General features: G+C 42.0%; 1 protein-coding gene across 1 annotated transcript in view; it reads right to left on the bottom strand.

Moving 5' to 3' along the window:
- Window positions 1-21,430, bottom strand: part of rbks (ribokinase) — a 67,640-nt gene that overhangs the window by 36,770 nt on the left and 9,440 nt on the right. The window contains exons 3-5 of the mRNA XM_064954262.1: window positions 4,819-4,951; window positions 3,843-3,906; window positions 3,474-3,536 (exon numbers count right to left, since the gene is read on the bottom strand). Coding sequence (XP_064810334.1) covers window positions 3,474-3,536; window positions 3,843-3,906; window positions 4,819-4,951 — 260 coding nt within the window. The remainder of the gene's footprint in view (window positions 1-3,473; window positions 3,537-3,842; window positions 3,907-4,818; window positions 4,952-21,430) is intronic.

Raw genomic sequence — 21,430 nt, 5'->3', positions numbered from 1 at the left:
ACCCTTGTGATTCTGGATTAGCTAGCCCATCCCCGGTTCTAAGCATACTAACCATTTCTAGCTGAACATCATAGCAGGCCTGGAAGCAGTTACTAATCAAAGGAGGACCATCGTGCCCTCCCAAGTTTGGTTGGTACGTATAACCAGTGAATCCAGATAAGCAGCACATGTGATGGGTCTGCACTAATGTTGTATAAAGCCTACTTCATTTTTCTTTTTCACTGCATCCGGAAGGCATGAATATTTGTATAAAAATAACAAGTTTCAACAACTGAGACATAAACTGAACAAGTTCCACAGACATGTGACTAACAGAAATGGAATAATGTGTCCCTGAACAAAGGGGGGCTCAAAATCAAACGTAACAGTCAGTATCTGGTGTGGCCACCTGCTGCATTAAGTACTGCAGTACTCCTCCTCATGGACTGCACCAGATTTGCCATTTCTTGCTTTGAGATGTTACCCCACTCTTCTACCAAGGCACCTGCAAGTTCCCGGACATTTCTCGGGGGAATGGCCCTAGCCCTCACCCTCCGATCCAACAGGTCTCAGACGTGCGCAATGGGATAGAGATCCGGGCTCTTTGTTGGCCATGGCAGAACACTGACATTCCTGTCTTGCAGGAACACCGCCCCAGACCATAACGGACCCTCCACCTCCAAATCGATCTCCCTCCAGAGTACAGGCCTCGGTGTAACGCTCATTCCTTTGACGATAAACGCAAAACCGACCATCACTGTCTGGTGAGGACCTGCCTTACAACAGGCCTATAAGCCCTCAGTCCAGCCTCTCTCAGCCTATTGTGGACAGTCTGAGCACTGATGGAGGGATTGTGCATTCCTGGTGGAACTCGGGCAGTTGTTGATTTAGTGCTGTCTTAGGCATCTCACAGTGAGGACACAGCAATTTATTGCCCTGGCCACATCTGCAGTCCTCATGCCTCCTTGCAGCATGCCTAAGGCACATTCATACAGATGAGCAGGGACCCTGGGTATCTTTCTTTTGGTGTTTTTCAGAGTCAGTAGAAAGGCCTCTTTAGTGTCCTAAGTTTTCATAACTGTGACCTTAATTGCCTACCGCCTGTAAGCTGTTAGTGTCTTAACAACCGTTCCACAGGTGTATGTTCATTAATTGTTTATGGTTCATTGAATAAGCATGGGAAACAGTGTTTAAACTCTTTACCATGAAGATCTGTGAAGTTATTTGGATTTTTACGGAGTTATCTTTGAAAGACAGTGTCCTGAAAAAGGGCCGCCTTTTTTTTGCTGAGTTTAGAAGATGAAAAACAGTTCAGTACTGGAATTTGTGTTACTTTCGGTACTTCTGTGAAATATGTCTCACGTCTTATACCAATTGAGAGGATCTCGTCTGTATCGTAATTTGTCTGAATCTTTTCAAGGAGGCAATAGTAAGCTAGCCAGGCTACATGCGCTTACAGCTGACATAGGGCGAGCCACTTTTGAGAAGCAAGCGATGAGAAAATTACGACATTTGACTTCTTCAAACAAAAACATAATACCTCCATGCCAGCAACTTGTTGACAAAACTGTCTCCAGAAGCAAACATTGGGAATACTTTGATTACAAAGCAGATGACGAGGGCCAGTCAACAGAAACAACTAAGCAAAAGGTTTTATAAAGCAGTGCAAGGGAGGTTTAGCTCCAAAACTACAAACAATTTTACACATGACATTTGCATTGTAACATTCTTTTAGCAACTTAATTTTACTACCGGGTAACCAAGATTATGTCGCGTAAATTTGTAATTTCCTGTTTTACTTCTGGGGAGGGAGGGGGGTGTTGTTAACGATTGTGATTACCTTTGCTCGAAGGAAGTGAAGTCTCCTCCTTCGCAAAAGGAAACTCTCAGCCATACCCCTCTCTTCTGTAATTTCACACATGTTTATGTAATGTAAAAATGTCATTTTTACGATAGTCAATTTTGAGTTTGTGGAATGTAGTGGAAACCGTTTATCATCCGCACCCAGGCTTGAAAATCATTGCACCAATTTAAGCACTACCTTCGCCCAATCCTGATTAATCGAAATAATCAATGACGAAAACCCCAAACTAGGAACTACTGCTACTCGTAATCACATAATCCTACGTGAGCCTTGACAGATTCTCACTGTTTCATCTGTCCACGAGAGATTACTAGCAACTCAATTCCAATTATTTTTTTAATGACATGAACATATTTAGCATGACATTCATGTGAGCATTATAATATGACTACAACCCAAAAGTAAAGTAATGTGAAATAACGTAGTTATGCCAGCAATATATTTAGACTGCTTCGCGTTTGTCTAGGCTTGCTGGCAGTAGTTAGCCAGCAGCCCTGGATAGAGCATTGCACCCTGGGAGTTGAAATGCAATCTGAGAATCGCAGTATGCTGCGCAAAATCCATTGTACTTCTATGGGGTGTAAGACTATTGCAATATAGAAACTTCAGAAATTAGCTTCAAAGTGTTGTTTTTTTTAAATGTTGTTTTGGAACTAAACTACGATTTTAATACATTAAATGATTTAGCTATAATGAATCATAGGTTTAATGAATGTCATTATGGCCATAGATGGGCAAATTAACCCTGATATGTATCAAATAACATTTGAAAACAGTTTAGATGTAATTGTCAAATTATTTTGTGTGCTCCGAGTCTCAGACATGGGTTTTGCATATGGAATATTGAAGATATTCTTCTGTTATTTAATATGGTGTTTTATTTTGTTTAACAAATTGATGAGAGAATATATTATATTTGTTATTGTAGTTGTTGTACTAGTTTTTTCATTATTCTAACATAATGTTCAAATGCTCAACTGTCGCTATCGAAGTATAAATGCTGGTATCATGACTACACTATAAGAGCCCATGTTATGGCAGAAATGGACTCTGCACAAATGCCCGGCCGCCCCGTCTTCAGTCAGCTGTAAATTCCACACCATGTTTATTTTTTACAATTATGACGGTTACTTTATTTTCATGACGGTCTTCATCCATTACCGTCGGTTATATGGTAATAGTCATCCCTAACGCAAACCCTTCTTCCGAAAACACTAACTTCCTGTGTACCTCCGCAGGATTCGCAAGATTTGTACTATTCACACACACCCGCATGCACGAACACACACTCACACGCTTCGCCCACCCACATATCAGCGATGCATTATATCACCTGATTCTATTTGCAGACACAGATGCAGATAAAGCCCAGGCTAATTTTACACTCTGTGCAGAGGAGGGTTTAGAGGGAAGTGGTAGAGTGTTGTGTACTGATCCTCATCCCATTCAGATGCACTTAGTGTGTAGATGCACATCTGGTGAATCCTTCTCCTCAGTAAATCACATGTATGTATGTGTGTGAGTGAGTAAACAAGTAAGTGCACATTGAGCAAGTGAGTGATTGTATGAGTTGGTTATTTGTTGGGGGGATTTTTACATTTTAACAGGGCAGTCTACGGCCCTCGTTTACCTGCATCGTTGACAATGATGGAGGCAGCACCAGTGGCCGAGTCAACCGTCTGCCCCACAAACTCTACAGAGGGAGAAAAAGAGGAATAAAGAGGAAGCATTTCAACACATACGATGTATTCCTTCATTTCTAATAGTTTGGCACTTTTGGGACTATTCCATTGGTTCAATTACACTGAGCAAACTCAATTTTAAACGAAGCACATCTAAAAGAAAAACAAATATTATTTCGATCAAGGTCTGGGATGATGCATGCCATGAAATAGCATATCTGTTGCATTTCAAGCTAGTTTTGAAATAAGCACAGCAACTTTTCTGTATTTTAAGAATGGCCTGTTGTTTTGAAAGTTGTAATTTTTGGTATTCTTACCTGTGGATACACCATTGTCCTTGAAATTCTGGATGTAGTTTTCTCCAAAGAAGTCTTTGCCAACCTGAAATCAAAATGCTATGATGAAACTTTGAATACACGGATCTAAGCAATACATGAGATAGACACTTTTTGAAGATCAGTGAACTCCAACCAGTATCGGGTTGTATTTTCTCGTACCCCGCTGGCATACTGGCAAAGTGCCGTCACATCACACAAACACATGCACACACACATATGCACACACATAGACACACGTGCGAACACACACAAGGCCATCGCGCCAAGCCTTCAAGATACGACGACCCCACCCGTCCGACGCCTCCTCATGTCCACCTCTCCTCCCTCACCCTCCCCTCCTTCCCTCGATCCCTCAATCTGCTCTGGGATGTCCACATCGTAAAATCGTTTGGGGGGGCGTTGAAGGGGTCCCCACCTCGCCCTCAGGCTCCCCACTTTTATCCCACGCTTTCAAGGAAGAAGTCAAAGAGGCATCTGTGCCCTAACTGCCTATAAAGTGTAGTATGCAGTGGTAGTAGCACTATAGTGGGAGCCTAGGCCCCCTTTGTCTTTGAAGTGCGGCCTTCCTCCTTGGATGTTTCTCAAAAGCCTGGGCATCTATTTTTGGTCTCTGCCCATGCCTGGAGAGCCACTCCTGCATTGTACAGCTTATCGACTGGACCATTTGTTCTTGACAGAGGTGGGGCTTCAGCTACTTTGATGACCCTTTTTTATGCTGTGCCTAGCTGATTGGAGACCTGGGGTTGGATGTATGGGAATACTTGGCGTATGTGGGTGTGTGTTATGCATGAGTAATGGTACGGATCAAGGAAGAATGAGGGCCGGAGCGTTGACAGGGGTGGTTAGAGGAGTTCAGTGTGAAAGAGTGCGTTCTGGAAAAAAAGAGTAGAGTACAGCAGAGGGACAGTGAGAGAGAGAGAGGGCTTGCTTGCCATTTACTGCCACTGTGTCATACCTTGCAGACCATGGCAGTCTTGGCTCCCATTCTAGCGGCCTGAATACACTGGTTTGCCCCTTTGCCTCCGAAACCAATGAAGAACTTGTGACCGTGGATGGTCTCCCCCGCCTTGGGTAGCCTTGGTGCCTGGCTGAGGAAGAAATTGCCCAGGTAAAATATCCCTCACAGACTCATAAAACCCTGTAGTAAAACTCTAAAGTCACTTACAACTATGACAAAGGTGCAATGATATGTCCATTTTTGAGACCGCAACAATTGTACTCTGGTGATATGATCTCTGCTAATTACAGACTCTGGGGATTGCAACATCGAGGAATCACTTACTCACACTCACCTTGATTACTGACGCCACACATTTACACCCACACGCAGACACACCCCCCTTACACCTATGCTGCTGCTAAAATGATTATTGATTTGATGTATTACTACAATTAAGCAGTGTTCATTGATTATTGATGGCCATTAACATTAGTACCTATCCATTTATCATTTATATTAGTACCTATCATTTATCATGTATATCCGCCTATCACGTCTACACTGACACTCTTGCGCGCACACACACACACACAATGAATTTTAAAAAATGGATCATCAATGACAAAGCGAAAACAGGTTTTTAGACATTTATGCAAATAAAATACCTTATTTACATCAGTATTCAGACCCTTTGCTATGAGACTAGAAATTGAGCTCAGGTGCATCCTGTTTCCATTGATCATCCTTGAGATGTTGTAACAACTTGATTGGAGACCACTTGTGGTAAATTGAATCGATTGGACATGACTTGAAAAGGCACACCCATCTGTCTATATAAGGTCCCACAGTTTACAGTGCATGTCAGAGCGAAATCAAAGCCATGAGATAGAAGGAATTGTCCGTAGAGCTCCGAGACAGGACTGTGTCGAGGCACAGATCTGGGGAAGGGTATCAAAAAATGCCTGCAGCATCATTCTTAAATGGAAGAACTTGGAGCTTGCCAAAAGTCACCTAAAAAAAAGTCACTCTCAGACCATGAGAAATAAGATTCTCTGGTCTGATGACAACAATATTGAACTCTTTGACCTGAATGCCAAGCGTCACTTCTGGAGGAAACCTGGCACCTTCCCTACGGTGAAGCATGGGGGTGGCAGCACCATGCTGTGGGGATGTTTTTCAGTGGCAGGGACTGGGAGACTAGTCAGGATCGAGGAAAAAATGAACGGAGCAAAGTAAATATTTATTTTAATAAGGCTGTAACGTAACAAAACGTGGAAAAAGATCTGAATACTTTCAGAATGCACTGTATCTACCTAAACTACTCCAGTATCCATGCACAATGTACATTTGGTACTGACCCTGTATATAGCTTACATTGTACTGTTTTCTTCCCCTCTTATGTCTTGTGTTTTTTTTAGGTAAACTATTTTGATATTGATTACTGCACTGTTCGGAAGGGCTTGCAAGTTAAGTATTTCACTGTACTTGGGCATGTGACAATTAAAACTTTAAACTTGTATCATGTTCCCCTGCATTGTTCTTAGCCCCAGGATAGACTGGCCCTAGGTTAACTTAGCCCTTTGTTCACAAAAGCATTTTAACACTGGGCTAAGCTTCACAATTGTATTACAAAGCACTGGGCTAGCGGACAAGCACAACATGCGATCAACATTCTATCTCTGACATTCTCTCTCTCTGCTGAGCAATAATTTAAGTTAGTTTATTAGCATCCTCATTAGCTACTGCACATGCAGCAGCTACTCTTCCTAGGGTCCACATAAAATGTACAAATGCATGATGAAGTACAGAACAGTAATATACAAGAACAACATATAAAGATATTATATTAAAATGAAAAAATAAATAAAAATAAATAAAGTTATATATAGGAAAGACACCAAGAGACAACAAAAAAACTATTTACACACCAATCATAGTTTAAAACCGTTAATCATAGATTTACTGATCTAGATGTAAAATGAAGTGGTGCAACACATCTCTGAATTATAAACCTAGATTTACAAAACCTAGATTAGCTCTAATCCTAGATGAATTTAAATCATGTTGGTGCAATCCACCCTCAGTGTTTTTTTTAAATGACTGGTTTATAGTTAATTCCCCATTCTGACAGTGACTGTAACTCCTTGCTAAGAGTCTCAGTGAGCTCACTGGCTGTAGTTGCTGATGTGTCAAGTGTCCAATCATCAGCATACATAGTCATTTTAGCTTCTTGTAAAACAAGTGACAAATTATTCATGAAAATGCAACTGCCCTGAGGGATTCCATACTATACATATCTGATGTTAGAGAAGCTTCCATTGAAGAATAATCTCGGAGTTCTATTGGATAAATAACTCTCAAACCATGTGATGGCAGGTGATTTAAAGCCATAACAAGTGAGGTTTTTTTTGTTAAATAATAAATTATGATCAATAACATCTAATTCTGCACTGAAATCTAACAATACAGCTTCAACTATAATCTTATTATCCGTATCTTTTAGCCAATCATCAGTCATCTGAGTCTGTGCAGTACAAGTTGAGTGCCCTGCCTTATATGCATGCTGAAAGTCAGTAGTTAACTTGCGCTTTAAGAAATAGCATTGGATTTGTTAAAACACAATTCTCTTCATCAGTTTACTAAGAACAAGCAGCAAACTGATTGGGCAGCTGATAGAGCCAGCAAAGGGATTTTTTACTATTTGTAGGTTGTGGAATTACTCAAGCTTCCTTCCACGCTTGTGGACACACACACTCCTTTAGGCTTTGGTTAAAGATGGCAAATAGGGGTGGCAATACAGTCTGCTAATATTCTCAATAGTTTCCCATCAAGGTTGTCTATACCTGGTGGCTTATCATTATTTAAGTGATAATGCCCGAGAAGCTGGTGTTTGAAGGATATATTGGCAAGGGTGTTGTTAGGCCGGAGACGAAGTCAAGAACCGGCAAACCGTGCCAATGTATCCTTAAAACACTGGCTTCGAGGGCATTATCACTTTTATACAACGGGTTACCAACATATTCAAATAATGATTGACATATTTTCATTAAAAACTTTATTTTGATGAATTTATTCATACTATTTCATCCTTCCACAATATTTAGTCCCTACACATCTAGGGTTGCTATCCACGCCGGCTGGTTGTTTGTTCTATCGGGTCAGTTGCCAGAAACGCGACCCAGTTGTTCATTCTTTTTGTTCTGTATAAACCCAACCATAGCCATACTGGCTGGCAATGTTCTTATCCCTCGCTTGCTAGCTAGCCAACTATGGCTAACCTACAGTCCCATCAAACAGTGCAGCCAGAATAACAACAATAGCTGCATTTGCTGTTTTCTAGTGACATTTATTTGGATACATAACAATGACCGAATGAGGGGCGATTTCGCCTGGCATAGAAAATGTGCTCTCTTGTCAGGACACTGTTGATCAGAGGAGCTAGCCAACTACACAGCTAACACAATCACTTCAAACTTAAGCTGGAAAGACTGCAAACTAGCTGCATTAAAATGTTTCATGATTTCGACCGGCTGAGAAACGTTCATTACTATGGGACAGCTGGAGATCGAATTTGAATATTGAAACAATGTTGCAAATGTCGGCGGGACAGACAGCAAGGTTTATACAAATCTCTGCTGTTGAAAACTAAATGTTAGTCTAAAATAAATTTAGATAATGTCTCGATGCTTTTATACTGGAGATTAAGTTTATAAATTCCCTGGCTGGGCTGATGAGACAATGGATTGCACAGTCAGATGGAACAGAGTAAATAGGCATTTCAATGTCATAGATTTCGTCTGTGATAACATGTGGAATAGACACCGGCTGGAATGCAGATTTAACCAGCATTCAGGATTAGACCCACTCGTTGTATAATGATGGATAACAATAGTTGTTCCACCTCTCCCACACTAACTTGACCAAATTGAAAACAGCAGTCCTTCTCTTTCATTAATAGATCTTCAATACACAACTATGATGGTTCACTGTTCAATGTTGTCATTTCACTTCTCAGTTTGTCCACTTTACTAGTGAAATAGTCATTGAAATAATTGGCTATAAGAAAGGTTTTGTTATAAATGACCCATCAACTTCAATGAGTAATGGAGATGAATTGGGTTTTCTGCCCATAATATAATTGAAGGTGCTACAAAGTTTTCCCATGTTTTTTTATGTCATTTATCTTGTTTTAGTAATATAATTTGTCTTTTTTGTTTGTTAAGTTTAGTCACACAATTTCTCAATTAACAGTATGCCAACCAATCCGCTGAGTAGCCTGACTTTTTTGCATAATTTCTTTCAACCATACAATTTTTCAATTCATCATCGATCCATACGGCTGGCTCTAACAGTTCTCACAGTTAGTTTCTTAACAAGTACATGTTTGTCAATTATTTGCAAAAATACATTTTCAAATATTCTAAGTGCTGCATCTGGATGGCGCCGGAGGGGACAGCCGCCGTTTTATGGGCTCCTGACCAATTGTGATAGTTTGTGTTTTTCTGTGCTGATTTAAACTTTTTTTATACATAATGTTTCCGACACCGTTTCTTATGACCGAAAAGAGCTACTGGACATCAGAACAGAAATTACTCACCTCGAACTGGATGAGTATTTTTTCTTTAATGAGTCGGAAGCGAAAGATTTACTGCTCCTCCCGGACCAGGCCTAAACCCACATCATTGGTATAAAGAGACAGAGTTACAGAGGTCGAAGAGCCGGATGCCTGGCAATTTTGCGTCGGCGAGTGGATAATCCACCTTTGCCCTCTGTTCAACTGGAGAATGTGGAATTACTGGAGAATAAACTGGATGAGCTCCGCTTGAGGCTATCCTATATCCTTTTGTCAACAACAGCTAGTGCGCGATCCCTAATATTAAGAAAGTCTCAAGGGTTTCCTTGCCTGAGTTAGAGTACCTCATGATAAGCTGTAGATCACACTATTTACCAAGAGTTTATCTACAGTGCCTTCGGAAAGTATTCAGACCCCTTGACTTTTTCCACATTTTGTTACTTTACAGTCTTATTCTTTTTTTCTCCTCATCAATCTACACACAATACCCCATACTTTTCTTAATTAAAAGTAAAAAACTGAAATATTACATTTACATAAGTATTCAGACCCTTTACTCAGTACTTTGTTGAAGCACCTTTGGCAGGATCGAGTCTTCTTGGGAAAGATGCTACAAGGGTGGCACACCTGTATTTGGGGAGTTTCTCCCAGATCCTCTCAAACTCTGTCAGGTTGGATTGAAAGCGTTGTTGCACAGCTATTTTCAAGTCTCTCCAAAGATCTGAGATCGGGTTCAAGTCCGGGCTCTGCCTGGGCCACTCAAGAACATTCAGAGACCTGTCCCGAAGTCATTTCTGCGTTGTCTTGGTTGTGTGCTTTTGGTCGTTGTCCTGTTGGAAGGTGAACCTTAGCCCGTCTAAGTTCCTGAGCACTCTGGAGCAGGTTTTCATCCAAGATCTCGCTGTACTTTGCTCTGTTCATTTTTGCCTCGATCCTGACTAGTCTCCCAGTCCCTGCCACTGAAAAACATCCACACAGCACGATGCTGCCACCACCATGCTTCACTGTAGGGATGGTGCCAGGTTTCCTCCAGAAGTGACGCTTGGTATTCAGGCCAAATAGTTAAATCTTGGTTTCATCAGACCAGAGAAACTTGTATCTCACAGTCTGAGAGTCTTTCGGTGCTTTTGACAAACTCCAACCGGGCTGTTGTGTGCCTTTTACTGAAGAATTGCTTCCGTCTGGCCACTCTATCATAAAGGCCTGATTGGTTGAGTGCTGCAGAGATGGTTGTCCTTCTGGAAGGTTCTCTCATCTTCACAGAGGAACTCTAGAACTCTGTCAGAGTGACTTGGTGGTACCTCGACACATTCCTCGGAGCTTGGTCACCTCCCTGACCAAGGCCCCTCTCCCCCGACTGCTCAGTTTGGCCGGGCGGCCAGCTCTGATTTTTTGTTGTTGTATTGTAGTGTCGGTGTAGTATGTGTGAGTGTGTGGTTAGAGTCCAGTGAGTTTAATCAATTTTAGAATAAGGCTGTAATTAACTAAATGTGGAAAAAGTCAAAGGCTCTGAATACTTTCCGAATGCACTGTATATCAATTAAGTGAATGTGCAGCTTTTGTGATTGGACAGTGAGCATTCTAGGCGTTGTTCACCATGTTTAATACTGGTTATTTTGGCACTGTGTTTATGGGGCTCCTCAAAAAGTCAGTGCTAACTCACCCTGCTCTGGAGCAGGGCCAGCTAGCCATGGGCTACGGTTGGTGCTAGCCCTCTTCAGAATGTGCAAGTGTGAACACTCGCTAGTTGCTCAGTCAGTGCTGGTCATAGACACAAACAGCTGCTTTGACATGACTATGTCAAATCAAATAAATTCTAAATGTATGTCACATGCGCTGAATGCAAAAAATATAAAATAAAAAGTAACACAATAAAATAACAATAATGAGGCTATATACAGGGGGTACCGGTACTGAGTCAATGTGCGTGGGTATAGGTTAGTCGAGATAATAAACAGAGAGTAGCAGCAGTGTAAAAACAAAAAGGGGGGGGGGGGGGTCTTTGTTCAGCAGTCTTATGGCTTGGGGGTAGAAGTTGTTAAGGAGCCTTTTGGACCTAGACTTGGTGCTCCGGTACCAGAACAGTCTATGACTTGGGTAACTGGAGTCTTTGACAATGTTTTGGGCCTTCCTCTGACACCGCCTAGTATATACGCCCTGGATGGCAAGAAGCTTGGCCCTAGTGATGTACTGGGCTGTACGCACTTTACGGTCGGATGCCGAGCATTTGCCATACCAGGTGGCGATGCAACTGGTCAGGATGCTCTCAATGGTGTAGCTATATAACCTTTTGAGGATCTGGGGACCCATGCCAAATCTTCTGTCTCCTAAGGGGGAAAGGCATTGTCATGCCCTCTTCATAACTAATGTTGAGATATTGTTGTCCTGGCACCACACTGCCAGGTCTCTGACCTCCTTTGTCGGTGATCAGGCCTACCACCATTGTGTCGTCAGCAAACTTAATGGTGATGTTGGAGTCGTGCTTTGCCACACAGTTGTGGGTAAGCAGAGAGTACAGGAGGGGACTAAGCATGCACCCCTGAGGGGCCCCCGTGTTGAGGATCAGCGTGGCAGATGTGCTGTTCGCTTACCCTTACTACCTGGGGGCGGACCATCAGAAGACCAAGATTCAGTTGTAGAGGGAGGTGTTTAGTCCCAGGGTCCTTAGTGATGAGCTTTGTAGGCACTATGGTGTTGAACACTGAGCTGTAGTCAATGAATAGCATTCTCACATTGGTGTTCCTTTTGTCCAGGTGGTAAAGGGCAGTGTGGAGTGTGACTGAGATTGTGTCATCTGTGGATCTGTTGGGGCAGTGTGTGAATTGGAGTGGGTCTAAGGTTTCCAGGATGATGGTGTTGAAGTGAGCCCTGTTAGGGCTAATGTCACAAATGCCTGACACTACAGGTTGGGTCATGCTTACCCCGCCCTCTCTCCTCAGGCTAGAGAGCGGTCTGTCTGTCCTCTCCTCCAATCACAGAGAGTTACAAGGCTCTTCCTTCTCCAGGGTCAGAGGGTTTGTTGGTGGCAAGACTAGGATGATAAACTTAGCTATTATTGAGATTTGGGTATGTGTGAAATGTGTTTGTATACAGTATGAATGTGTGTATGTGTGTTAATTAGCAGGTGTGGTGGTTGAGAAACTAGGGAGTTACAGTAAATCCACATAAAAATAGCTCTTTGTTGTTTTTCACAACCTCAGGATTTCCAGTAACCTCAGCGTTCATGCAGGAGATTTGAGGTTGTTTTGGTCGAAACCAAAATAGGGGCGAACATATGGGAGTCCATATGTTAAGTGGTTTTGATGAATCATGTCCTATGTCTTATGTCCTTTCCTTGTTAGGACAATGCCTTTCAGAAAAAAAGTACCCGAGACAACATATGAATCACGATTTGTTAAAACATGTGTATGTACGAATCAATGTTAGCCTATAGAACTTATCCATGTGTACCATGCCTATAATTGCTCTCCTATATGTGTCATCAGCCACACATTAAAATCTGCTATGTAGAAGAAACCATATAGTCTCACATTTTTGTTATTACAGTATGTTTACATAATGCATCTATAGTGCATTAGGAAACAAATCATGAGAATTGTATATTCCCAGATTCCACATATACTCAACAAGGTATCTGTCTCTCTCAAAGAGAGAGAGGAAGCAGGGTGGTGAAAGTGTTTACACTTGTATGAGGGGTATGGTGTGAGAGTGTGTGGGCCAAGCATAGTAACTGCAAGTACACATACATATAATCACACGCAGGTACACACACACACACGCACACGCACACACGCACACGCACACAGATTCCAGTCCCGCCTTTATTGGCATCTGACCACGACCACTGGTTGGCTTGGCTTGGCTGGTTGGCTTTCAACAGGTGATTGCCAGGTTGGGTAAACCACTGCCCCTCCATCACCAAACACTAGTCCATTGTCTGTGTGTTTGCGAGCACGCCAACCAAAAGGTTGGCTACGTGCTAAAGCTCAACTCCAACCCCAGTCTGTTTTCTCCCACGCCACCAAAAGGCCATCACAAGTGTTCGGTGAAGCTTGTTATTTTTTGTGCAACACCGGAAAAAAACATTTGCTTTACATTTAAACCCCTGAGTGGCGGCTAACCTTTGGAACGCGCAGATGGTTCAGACGCAGAAGTAGCCTGAGAACTATTACTGCATCGGATCAGCAACGTTTATGACTTTTAGAAGTAGGTCTAAGAGGGACTGAGGATTGTGCAAACATTGCTAACTTTGGACCATTTACTTAATTCCTTTGCAGCAGACACATAGGTTCACGTAACCTAGTAGTGCTTCAATATAGAATAGATTATCAAAAAGGTATAATGACTTTACAAAGAAAAGTTATTTAAAAACAGGAAGGCTTATATGGTCATGCTGTGTAGGATAAGATAGGACAGGATATATAGGGCGGAAGGTAGACTAGCTGTTAAAGCATTTGGCCAGTAACCTAAAGGTCACTGGTTCGAATACCTGAGTTGACAAGATGAAAAATCTACCAATGTGCCCTTGAGTAAGACACTTAACCCTAATTATCTCCAGAGGCACCATACTACCAGGCTGACCAGGTAAAACAACACATTTCACTGCACCTATCCAGTGTAAGTAATAAAAAAAACAAGAGCTCTTTTCACTTTCACTAGTCAGAGAGAGGTAGAGTGAGAGAAGGAAGAGGTGAGGGGAAGGTCGAGGTGAGGTGTGAGGAGAGAGATGTGAAATACTGAGAAAAAATGTTTCCTTATTAACTACTTAGGTAATTTCCCGTCACCTACAGAAATGGCTCATATTGGCCAATGTCAACAGCCCTCATAGGTTGCATCTGGTAGCAGGTGTAAAAATGTCTATACCGCAAGCTGAAAACACTATAAGGTTGGTTAGGAGGGTTTGTTAAGATGGTATGCTGTTCCGCTGTCTTTTAGAGGCAATGTCTATCCAGAGCCACAAACACAGGTGGCTGCTATACATTGGAGGTGGATGAGTTCCCTTAGAACTAGTGAAATGCACCATCTAGCCCAGCCTATATAAACACAATCCATCACACTGCTCCACATCACACCGGCTCCATATCTCACATCAGGGAGCTGTGGATGAGGACGGCAGCAGGGGGCGCTGTCTGGCTTTGACAGTGTGGGGTTTCTAGTGTGAGAGGCCAAATCAGAGAGGAAAGAGAGAGAGGAGACAAAGTCAGGGGAAAGACAAGTGGAGGTGGGGAGAGGGGGACTGTGTCACAACCACCCAAACATTGGCACATTCAGGCAACTGGATTTCCAACTTCAAAGCCATGCATATCACTTTGATGGGGTGGAAAATGTATTTCAAGTTTTCAAGTACCCTCCACACCCCCCCCCTAACTCCCTCCCTCCCACACTCCCCCCCCTGAAAAAGACCCAAAACACAGTCTCTTCCCGTCAGTAGTACTGTAGGGCCTAATTGATGCAGCTCCTCCTGCCCTTTAAAGAGGTTGCCTAAAATGATCAAAACCGTCAGTGAGCGTGTCCGTGTGTTTTTGATAACTGGGGGTGGGATCACTTTCGCCACAGTTACAGATAAAGGTTGGGGGGAGAATGAGATGAAAATTGTAAGGTTGTGTAGTTACTCACCCGAAAACACAGAAAGGGCAAATGTGACTGGAACGGTGACCTATAACAGAACAGTACATTTGCATGGACATCCACATGGACATATTTTATGTAAGCGATAGACTGTAAATAATCTATTGTTCTGTTTAACACCTGTTAAAGGTAGCCTAAGCCTACTTCAGGGCGACAAATGTTGTCTCACTTATGTGTGCTCATACACTACTCAATTGTACTTGAGATGATGATACAACATGTGTGGGAAGGACATTTTCACTACACTGTTCACACCACATCTACTGAGATGATATAACAGCAACAGTCGGGTATCAATTAAATGGGATCATGGTATCATGATGACCAAGTTGAATCCTTGGTCTCAATGGAGTTAATTAGGTTTTACTGATGAGGTCATATCCACATCACCAGTCAACAGGCAGATCAATGGATCAGTGTCTGTCTTCTAACCTAGCCTAACAGGATTTGTGGTACGGGTGATATTGGAAGCCAAGTATACTAAGCAAAAATATAAAAACGCAACATGCAACAATTTCAAATATTTTACTGAGTTACAGTTCATATAAGGACATCAGTCAGTTTAAATACATTGATTAGGCCCTAATCTATGGATTTCACATGACTGGACAAGGGCACAACCATGGATGGGCCTGGGAGAGCATAGGCCCACCCACAGAAATATGCCTCAGCTCCCCTTCAGACAATCCCGCAGGTGAAGAAGCCAAATGTGGAGGTCCTGGGCTGGCTTGGTTACACGTGGTCTGCAGTTGTGAGGCCGGTTGGACGCAGTGCCAAATTCTCTAAAAAGATGTTGGATGCGGCTTATGGCCGAGAAATTAAAATTAAATTATCTGGCAATAGCTCTGGTGGACATTTCTACAGTCAGCATTTCGATTGCACACTCCCTCTAAACTTGAGGCATCTGTGGCATTGTGTTATGTGACAAAACTGCACATTTTAGAGTGGCCTTTTATTGTCCCCCGCACAAGGTGCACCTGTGTAATGACCATGTTGTTTAATCAGCTTCTTGATAAGCCACACCTGTCAGGTGGATGGATTATCTTGGCAAAGGAGAAATGCTCACTAACAGGAATGTAAACATATTTGTGCTCAAAATTTGAGAGAAATAAGCTTCTTGTGCGTATGGAACATTTCTGGGGTCTTTTATTTCAGCTCATGAAACATTGGACCACCACTTTACATGTTGCGTTTACATATTTTTTCTGCATATTTGTGGTATGAGTGATACAGTGTTGCCAACTGTGGAGAAAAAGCCAATATATTCACTTCCTTCTCAAAGTAGTGATGCTAAGATGTTGCATTTGGTCCCTTGTCATTTTAAAATGCAAGACAATATTTTTGAGACACGAAACCCAATCAAGGATGTGATAGACCCTGGATTCGAACCAACGACTGTAGTTACGCCTCTTGCACTGAGATGCAGTGCCTTAGACTGCTGCTGTGTGTGTTAACTATTTAACTGTACTAGAATGCTTAAAAGGCCGCAGAAATGTAAAACATTGGTTATCGGTATCGTTTTTTTTGGCAAGGAAAATATCATATATGGGTATCGGCCAAAAATATCATATCGGTGCATCACTACCTAAAACCCTCACAAACTTTTACAGATGCACAATTAAGAGTATCCTATCGGGCTGTATCACCGCCTGGTACGGCAACTGCACCGCCCGCAACCGCAGGGCTCTCCAGAGGGTGGTGCGGTCTGCCCCAACGCATCACAGGGGGCCTGCCCTCCAGGACACCTATAGCACCCGATGTCACAGGAAGGCCAAAAAGATCATCAAGGACAACAACCGCCCGAGCTACGGCCTGTTCACCTCGTTATCATCCAGAAGGCAGTACAGGTGCATCATAGCTGGGACTGAGAGACTGAAAAACATCTATTTCAAGGCCATCAGGCTGTCAAATAGCCGTCACTAGCACATTAGAGGCTGCTGCCTATATACATAGACTTGAAATCACTGGCCACTTTAATAAATGGAACACTAGTAACTTGAATAATGTTTACATATTTTGCATTACTCATCTCATATGTATATACTGTATTCTATTCTACTGTATTTTAGTCTATCCCGCTCTGACATTGCTCATCCATATATTTATATATCTTTAATTCCATTCCTTTACTTAGATTTGTGTGTATTGTTGTGAAATTGTTTGATATTACATGTTAGATATTACTGCACTGTTGGAGCTAGAAACACAAGCATTTTGCAATAACATCTGCTAAACACGTGTATGTGACCAATAAAATGTTATTTGAAACCGAGTCCTCCTTGCCTTTCTGATGTGGCCCTTCGGGGTCTTTATACCTCTGGATGAAGTTACTCCATCCGCCTCATGCCTACGTTACGTGACAGTAGCCTAATCTGGTGATTGTGTCTGGGGACAGCGGTATTAATCATAGAAATAGAATGACTAGATTCCTATGGAATTAATAACCCAGGCAGGGGTGGAGGAACAGGGCAGTTCCCTTATATGTGTCTGTATAGGGCTTCATCCATTTCGAGCCATGCTGGAAACACCCTTCCCAATATTACCCCTTGGCTTTGCATAAAAACTTTCCATGACAACTGATGGTAAATATAGACTAAAAAGATGCACATAGCGTGTTAGACCATACCTAAAAGGGTTTAGAGTCACATGGTTGTCATCGGCCCAGAAAATAGGCCATTCCATGTTTCCATCACAATGTGATGTGTATGAGCCAGAACGACTAATAAAGCTTTTTCAAGCAAAACAAAGATGTGTGGCTGTCAGTTGCAGAAGATAACATGAGGATGAACAGTTCTAAAACAGAATTGGCAGTTAAATAATGTATATGCCATGGCTCAGAACCAGGACCCACATTTTAAAATGTAGGGTTACTTGTATAACCCCTGTTCTATGATAATATGTAAGGGGTAATCAACTCGGGGCTATGCGTTCTATTGAATATAATGAACGAGGTGTGAAGTATTCCAGGACGCGCTAGCCTCGTTCATTATCCACGACCCGCTAGCCTCGTTCATTATTTTCAATAGAACCCATAGCCCAGAGTTGATTTGACATATTTACGTTCTTTCGTTCATTATTTTCAATAGAACGCATAGCCCAGAGTTGATTTAACACATTTACGACTAGAAATGTGTTCATTTTGGCGGTAGAAATGTGTTCAACATACACTGAAGTAGCTAGTACAGTAGTTGCCGTGGTAACCAAACAAACAGACTTGGTCGTTTGGCTAACTAAACCATCAGTCCTAGTTTCCCGTTATAAAATCGAATTCAACAAAACCAATACTGCTTCCAATTCGACGTTTGCTTTCAAAAGCAGGTCAAACAAAATATGTATTAATGAACTATAACCATTGAATTCTATCGTGCAAATATACCATGCGTTATATGGAAATAATACATGCTCTAGAATGCCCGTAAAATCAATCAGGAATATTCAACAACTCCATGGTATAAGAGTGAGATCTCACATTATGGGCTTTGTTGGAAACAGACATGTTCGAGTGGCGAATAAGATAAGCCCCTTTTCTCTTCATTAATAAAATTAATAAATCATTAATAAAAAATATAAAAAATATGAAAAAAATAATAAAAAATAAAATTAGACACCACTCGCCCTGCCTCTGGTCATTCTCAAGCAGGCCTCTCTTCCTTGCACTCTTGCGAGCAGGAAAAAGCGGTGTGCTTAAAAAAAAAAAAGCTGTAACCATGCCAGCCCAGAACCTCCACATCCTACTTCTTCACCTGCGGGATCATCTGAGACCAGCCACCCAAACAGCTAGTGGAACTGACACGTTTTTCTGTCTGTAATAAAGCCCTTTTGTGTGGAAAAACTAATTCTGATTGGCTGGGTCTGGCTCGCCAGTGGGTGGGCCTATGCCCTCTCGGGTCATGTGAAATCCATAGATTAGGGCCTAATGAATTTATTTCAATTGACTGATTTCCTTATATGATCTGTAACTCAGTAAAATTGTTTAAATTGTTACATATTTCTATTTTGTTCAGTATACATAACATAATGGAAATCATATATTTGAATGGTAAATCTAATGACAAACTGGGTAAATCAAAATGTATTCTAGGCCTATTCAAAATACAGGTGAATGCATATTCAATGGGAGTGTGTACATGCATTGTGTAACGGCCGTTGTTGGTGGAAGAAGGTGAGGACCAATGCGCAGTGTGGTAAGTGTCCATTTTGATAATTTATTATCACGAGAACACTAAACAAAATAACAAAGGAGAATGAACGAAACGAAACAGTCCTGTCTGGTGTAGACACAAAACAGAAAACAACTCAAGGGTGAAAAACAGGCTACCTAAGTATGGTTCTCAATCAGGGACAACGATTGACAGCTGCCTCTGATTGAGAACCATACCTGGCCAAACACAGAAATACCAAATCATAGAAAAACTAACTTAGAGAACCCACCCAACTCATGCCCTGACCATACTAAAACAAAGACATAACAAAAGAACTAAGGTCAGAACGTGACACATTGAGTTATTGAGCTTGTTTTGTCTGATTTCATCCAACTGTTTACCTTCCATTTGGGATTTATTGAACATTAGAATGGGCAAAACAAGTGACCTAAGCGACTGAGCGTGGTATGATTGTCGGTGCCAGGCGCGCCGGTTCCAATATCTCAGAAACGTCCGCCCTCCTGGGCTTTTCACGCACAACAGTGTCTAGGGTTTACTGAGAATGGTGCGTCAAACACACAACATCCAGTAAGCAGCAATCCTGTGCACGAAAACAGCTCGTTGATGAGAGGTCGAATGAGAATGGCAAGATCCGTGCAAGCTACCAAGCAGGCTACAAACAGGCAAATAACGGCACAGTACAACAGTAGTGTGCAGAACGGCATCTCGGAACGCACAACTCATCGATCCTTGTCACGGATGGGTTATTGCAGCAGACGACCACACCGGGTTCCAATCCTATCAGCTAAAAACAAGAAGAAGCGGCTCCAGTGGGCACGCGATCAACATTGGACAATTGAGAAGTGGAAAAACATTGCCTGGTCCGACGAATCCCGTTTCCTTTTGCGTCATACTGATGGCAGAGTATAAGCAGCATGAGTCTATGGCCCGATCCTGCCTGGTGTCAACGGCACAGGCTGGTGGCGATAATGTAACGGTGTGGGGAATGTTTTCCTGGCACACGTTAAGTCCCCTGATACCAATTGAGCAATGTTTCCATGCCCCAAATAATTCAGGCTGTTCTGGAGGCAAAGTGGGTCCAACCCAGTACTTGATGGGTATACCTAATAAACGGTATAGAAACATTTTATAAATGGTACATTTGCGTGTGATATGATTGCATTTTGGAATCCCGTTCCCCCTGTCGCTCCAAGATTAATAGTTTTGACCACGCTCCACTGCTTTAATTGGTGCAGCTAGAAATCACAAGTATCCATCCTATAATGAAAAGGCACCTGCAAAAGAAAATTCCAAAAATGTGTTTATCTATTTTGTGCTGCTGTTACATTTGTATTGGTGTTTTGTTTCGTGTCCGATGAGCTGAAGGTGTTGTTACATGTCATTTGCGGCGTGCATCATGAGCAAAAGTCATCGTAACCCATCATTTCACTTCCCATAGCTGAGAACCATGGCATGAGAATGGGCTAACTTGGCATTGCTGTAGCGCAGTCAGCCAGCAGCCTACCAAAGGTCGCATCATGTCTTTTACAATGTAAAATCTAGTCCAAATCGTTCAATAGTTAGGCTATTCATATTACTGGAGCATCATCCTCTTTCTATTTCTATGGCGGATTCACGGCCGCAATTTATGGAACATGCCAAACAACAAATATCAAATCAAACTTGATTTGCCACTTGCGCCGAATACAACAAGTGTAGACTTTACCGTGAAATGCTTACTTACAAACCCTTAACCAACAGTGCAGTTCAAGAAAAATAAAATATTTACTAAGTAGGCTAAAAAATAAAAAGTAACACAATAAGAATAACAATATAATACATTTTAGAATAAGGCTGTAACGTAACAAAATGTGTAAAAAGTCAAAGGGTCTGAATACTTTCCGAATGCACCGTAACCTAACAATACCCCTACTTCCGAAGGCTATGTCCGAGAGGCTGGACAAGTATTTTGCCCGTTTCAGTCCTGCTGAAAAGTGAATTCATCTCCCAGTGTCTGGTGGAAAGCAGACTGAACCAGGTTTTCCTCTTGGATTTTGCCTGTGCTTAGCTATATTCCATTTCTTTTTTATCCTGAAAAACTCTCCAGTCCTCAATGATTACAAGCATACCGAAAACATGATACTGCCACCACTATGCTTGAAAATATAGAGAGTCGTACTCAGTAATGTGTTGTAATGGATTTGCCCCAAACATAACACAATGTATTCAGGGCATAAAGGTAATTGCTTTGCCACATTTTTGTTGTTGTATTACTTCAGTTCCT

This window comes from Oncorhynchus masou, chromosome 32 (assembly GCF_036934945.1).
Source record: "Oncorhynchus masou masou isolate Uvic2021 chromosome 32, UVic_Omas_1.1, whole genome shotgun sequence".
Lineage (NCBI taxonomy): Eukaryota > Metazoa > Chordata > Actinopteri > Salmoniformes > Salmonidae > Oncorhynchus > Oncorhynchus masou.
Note: the sequence above shows the minus strand (reverse complement) of the source record. Positions and strands in the feature narration are given on the sequence as shown.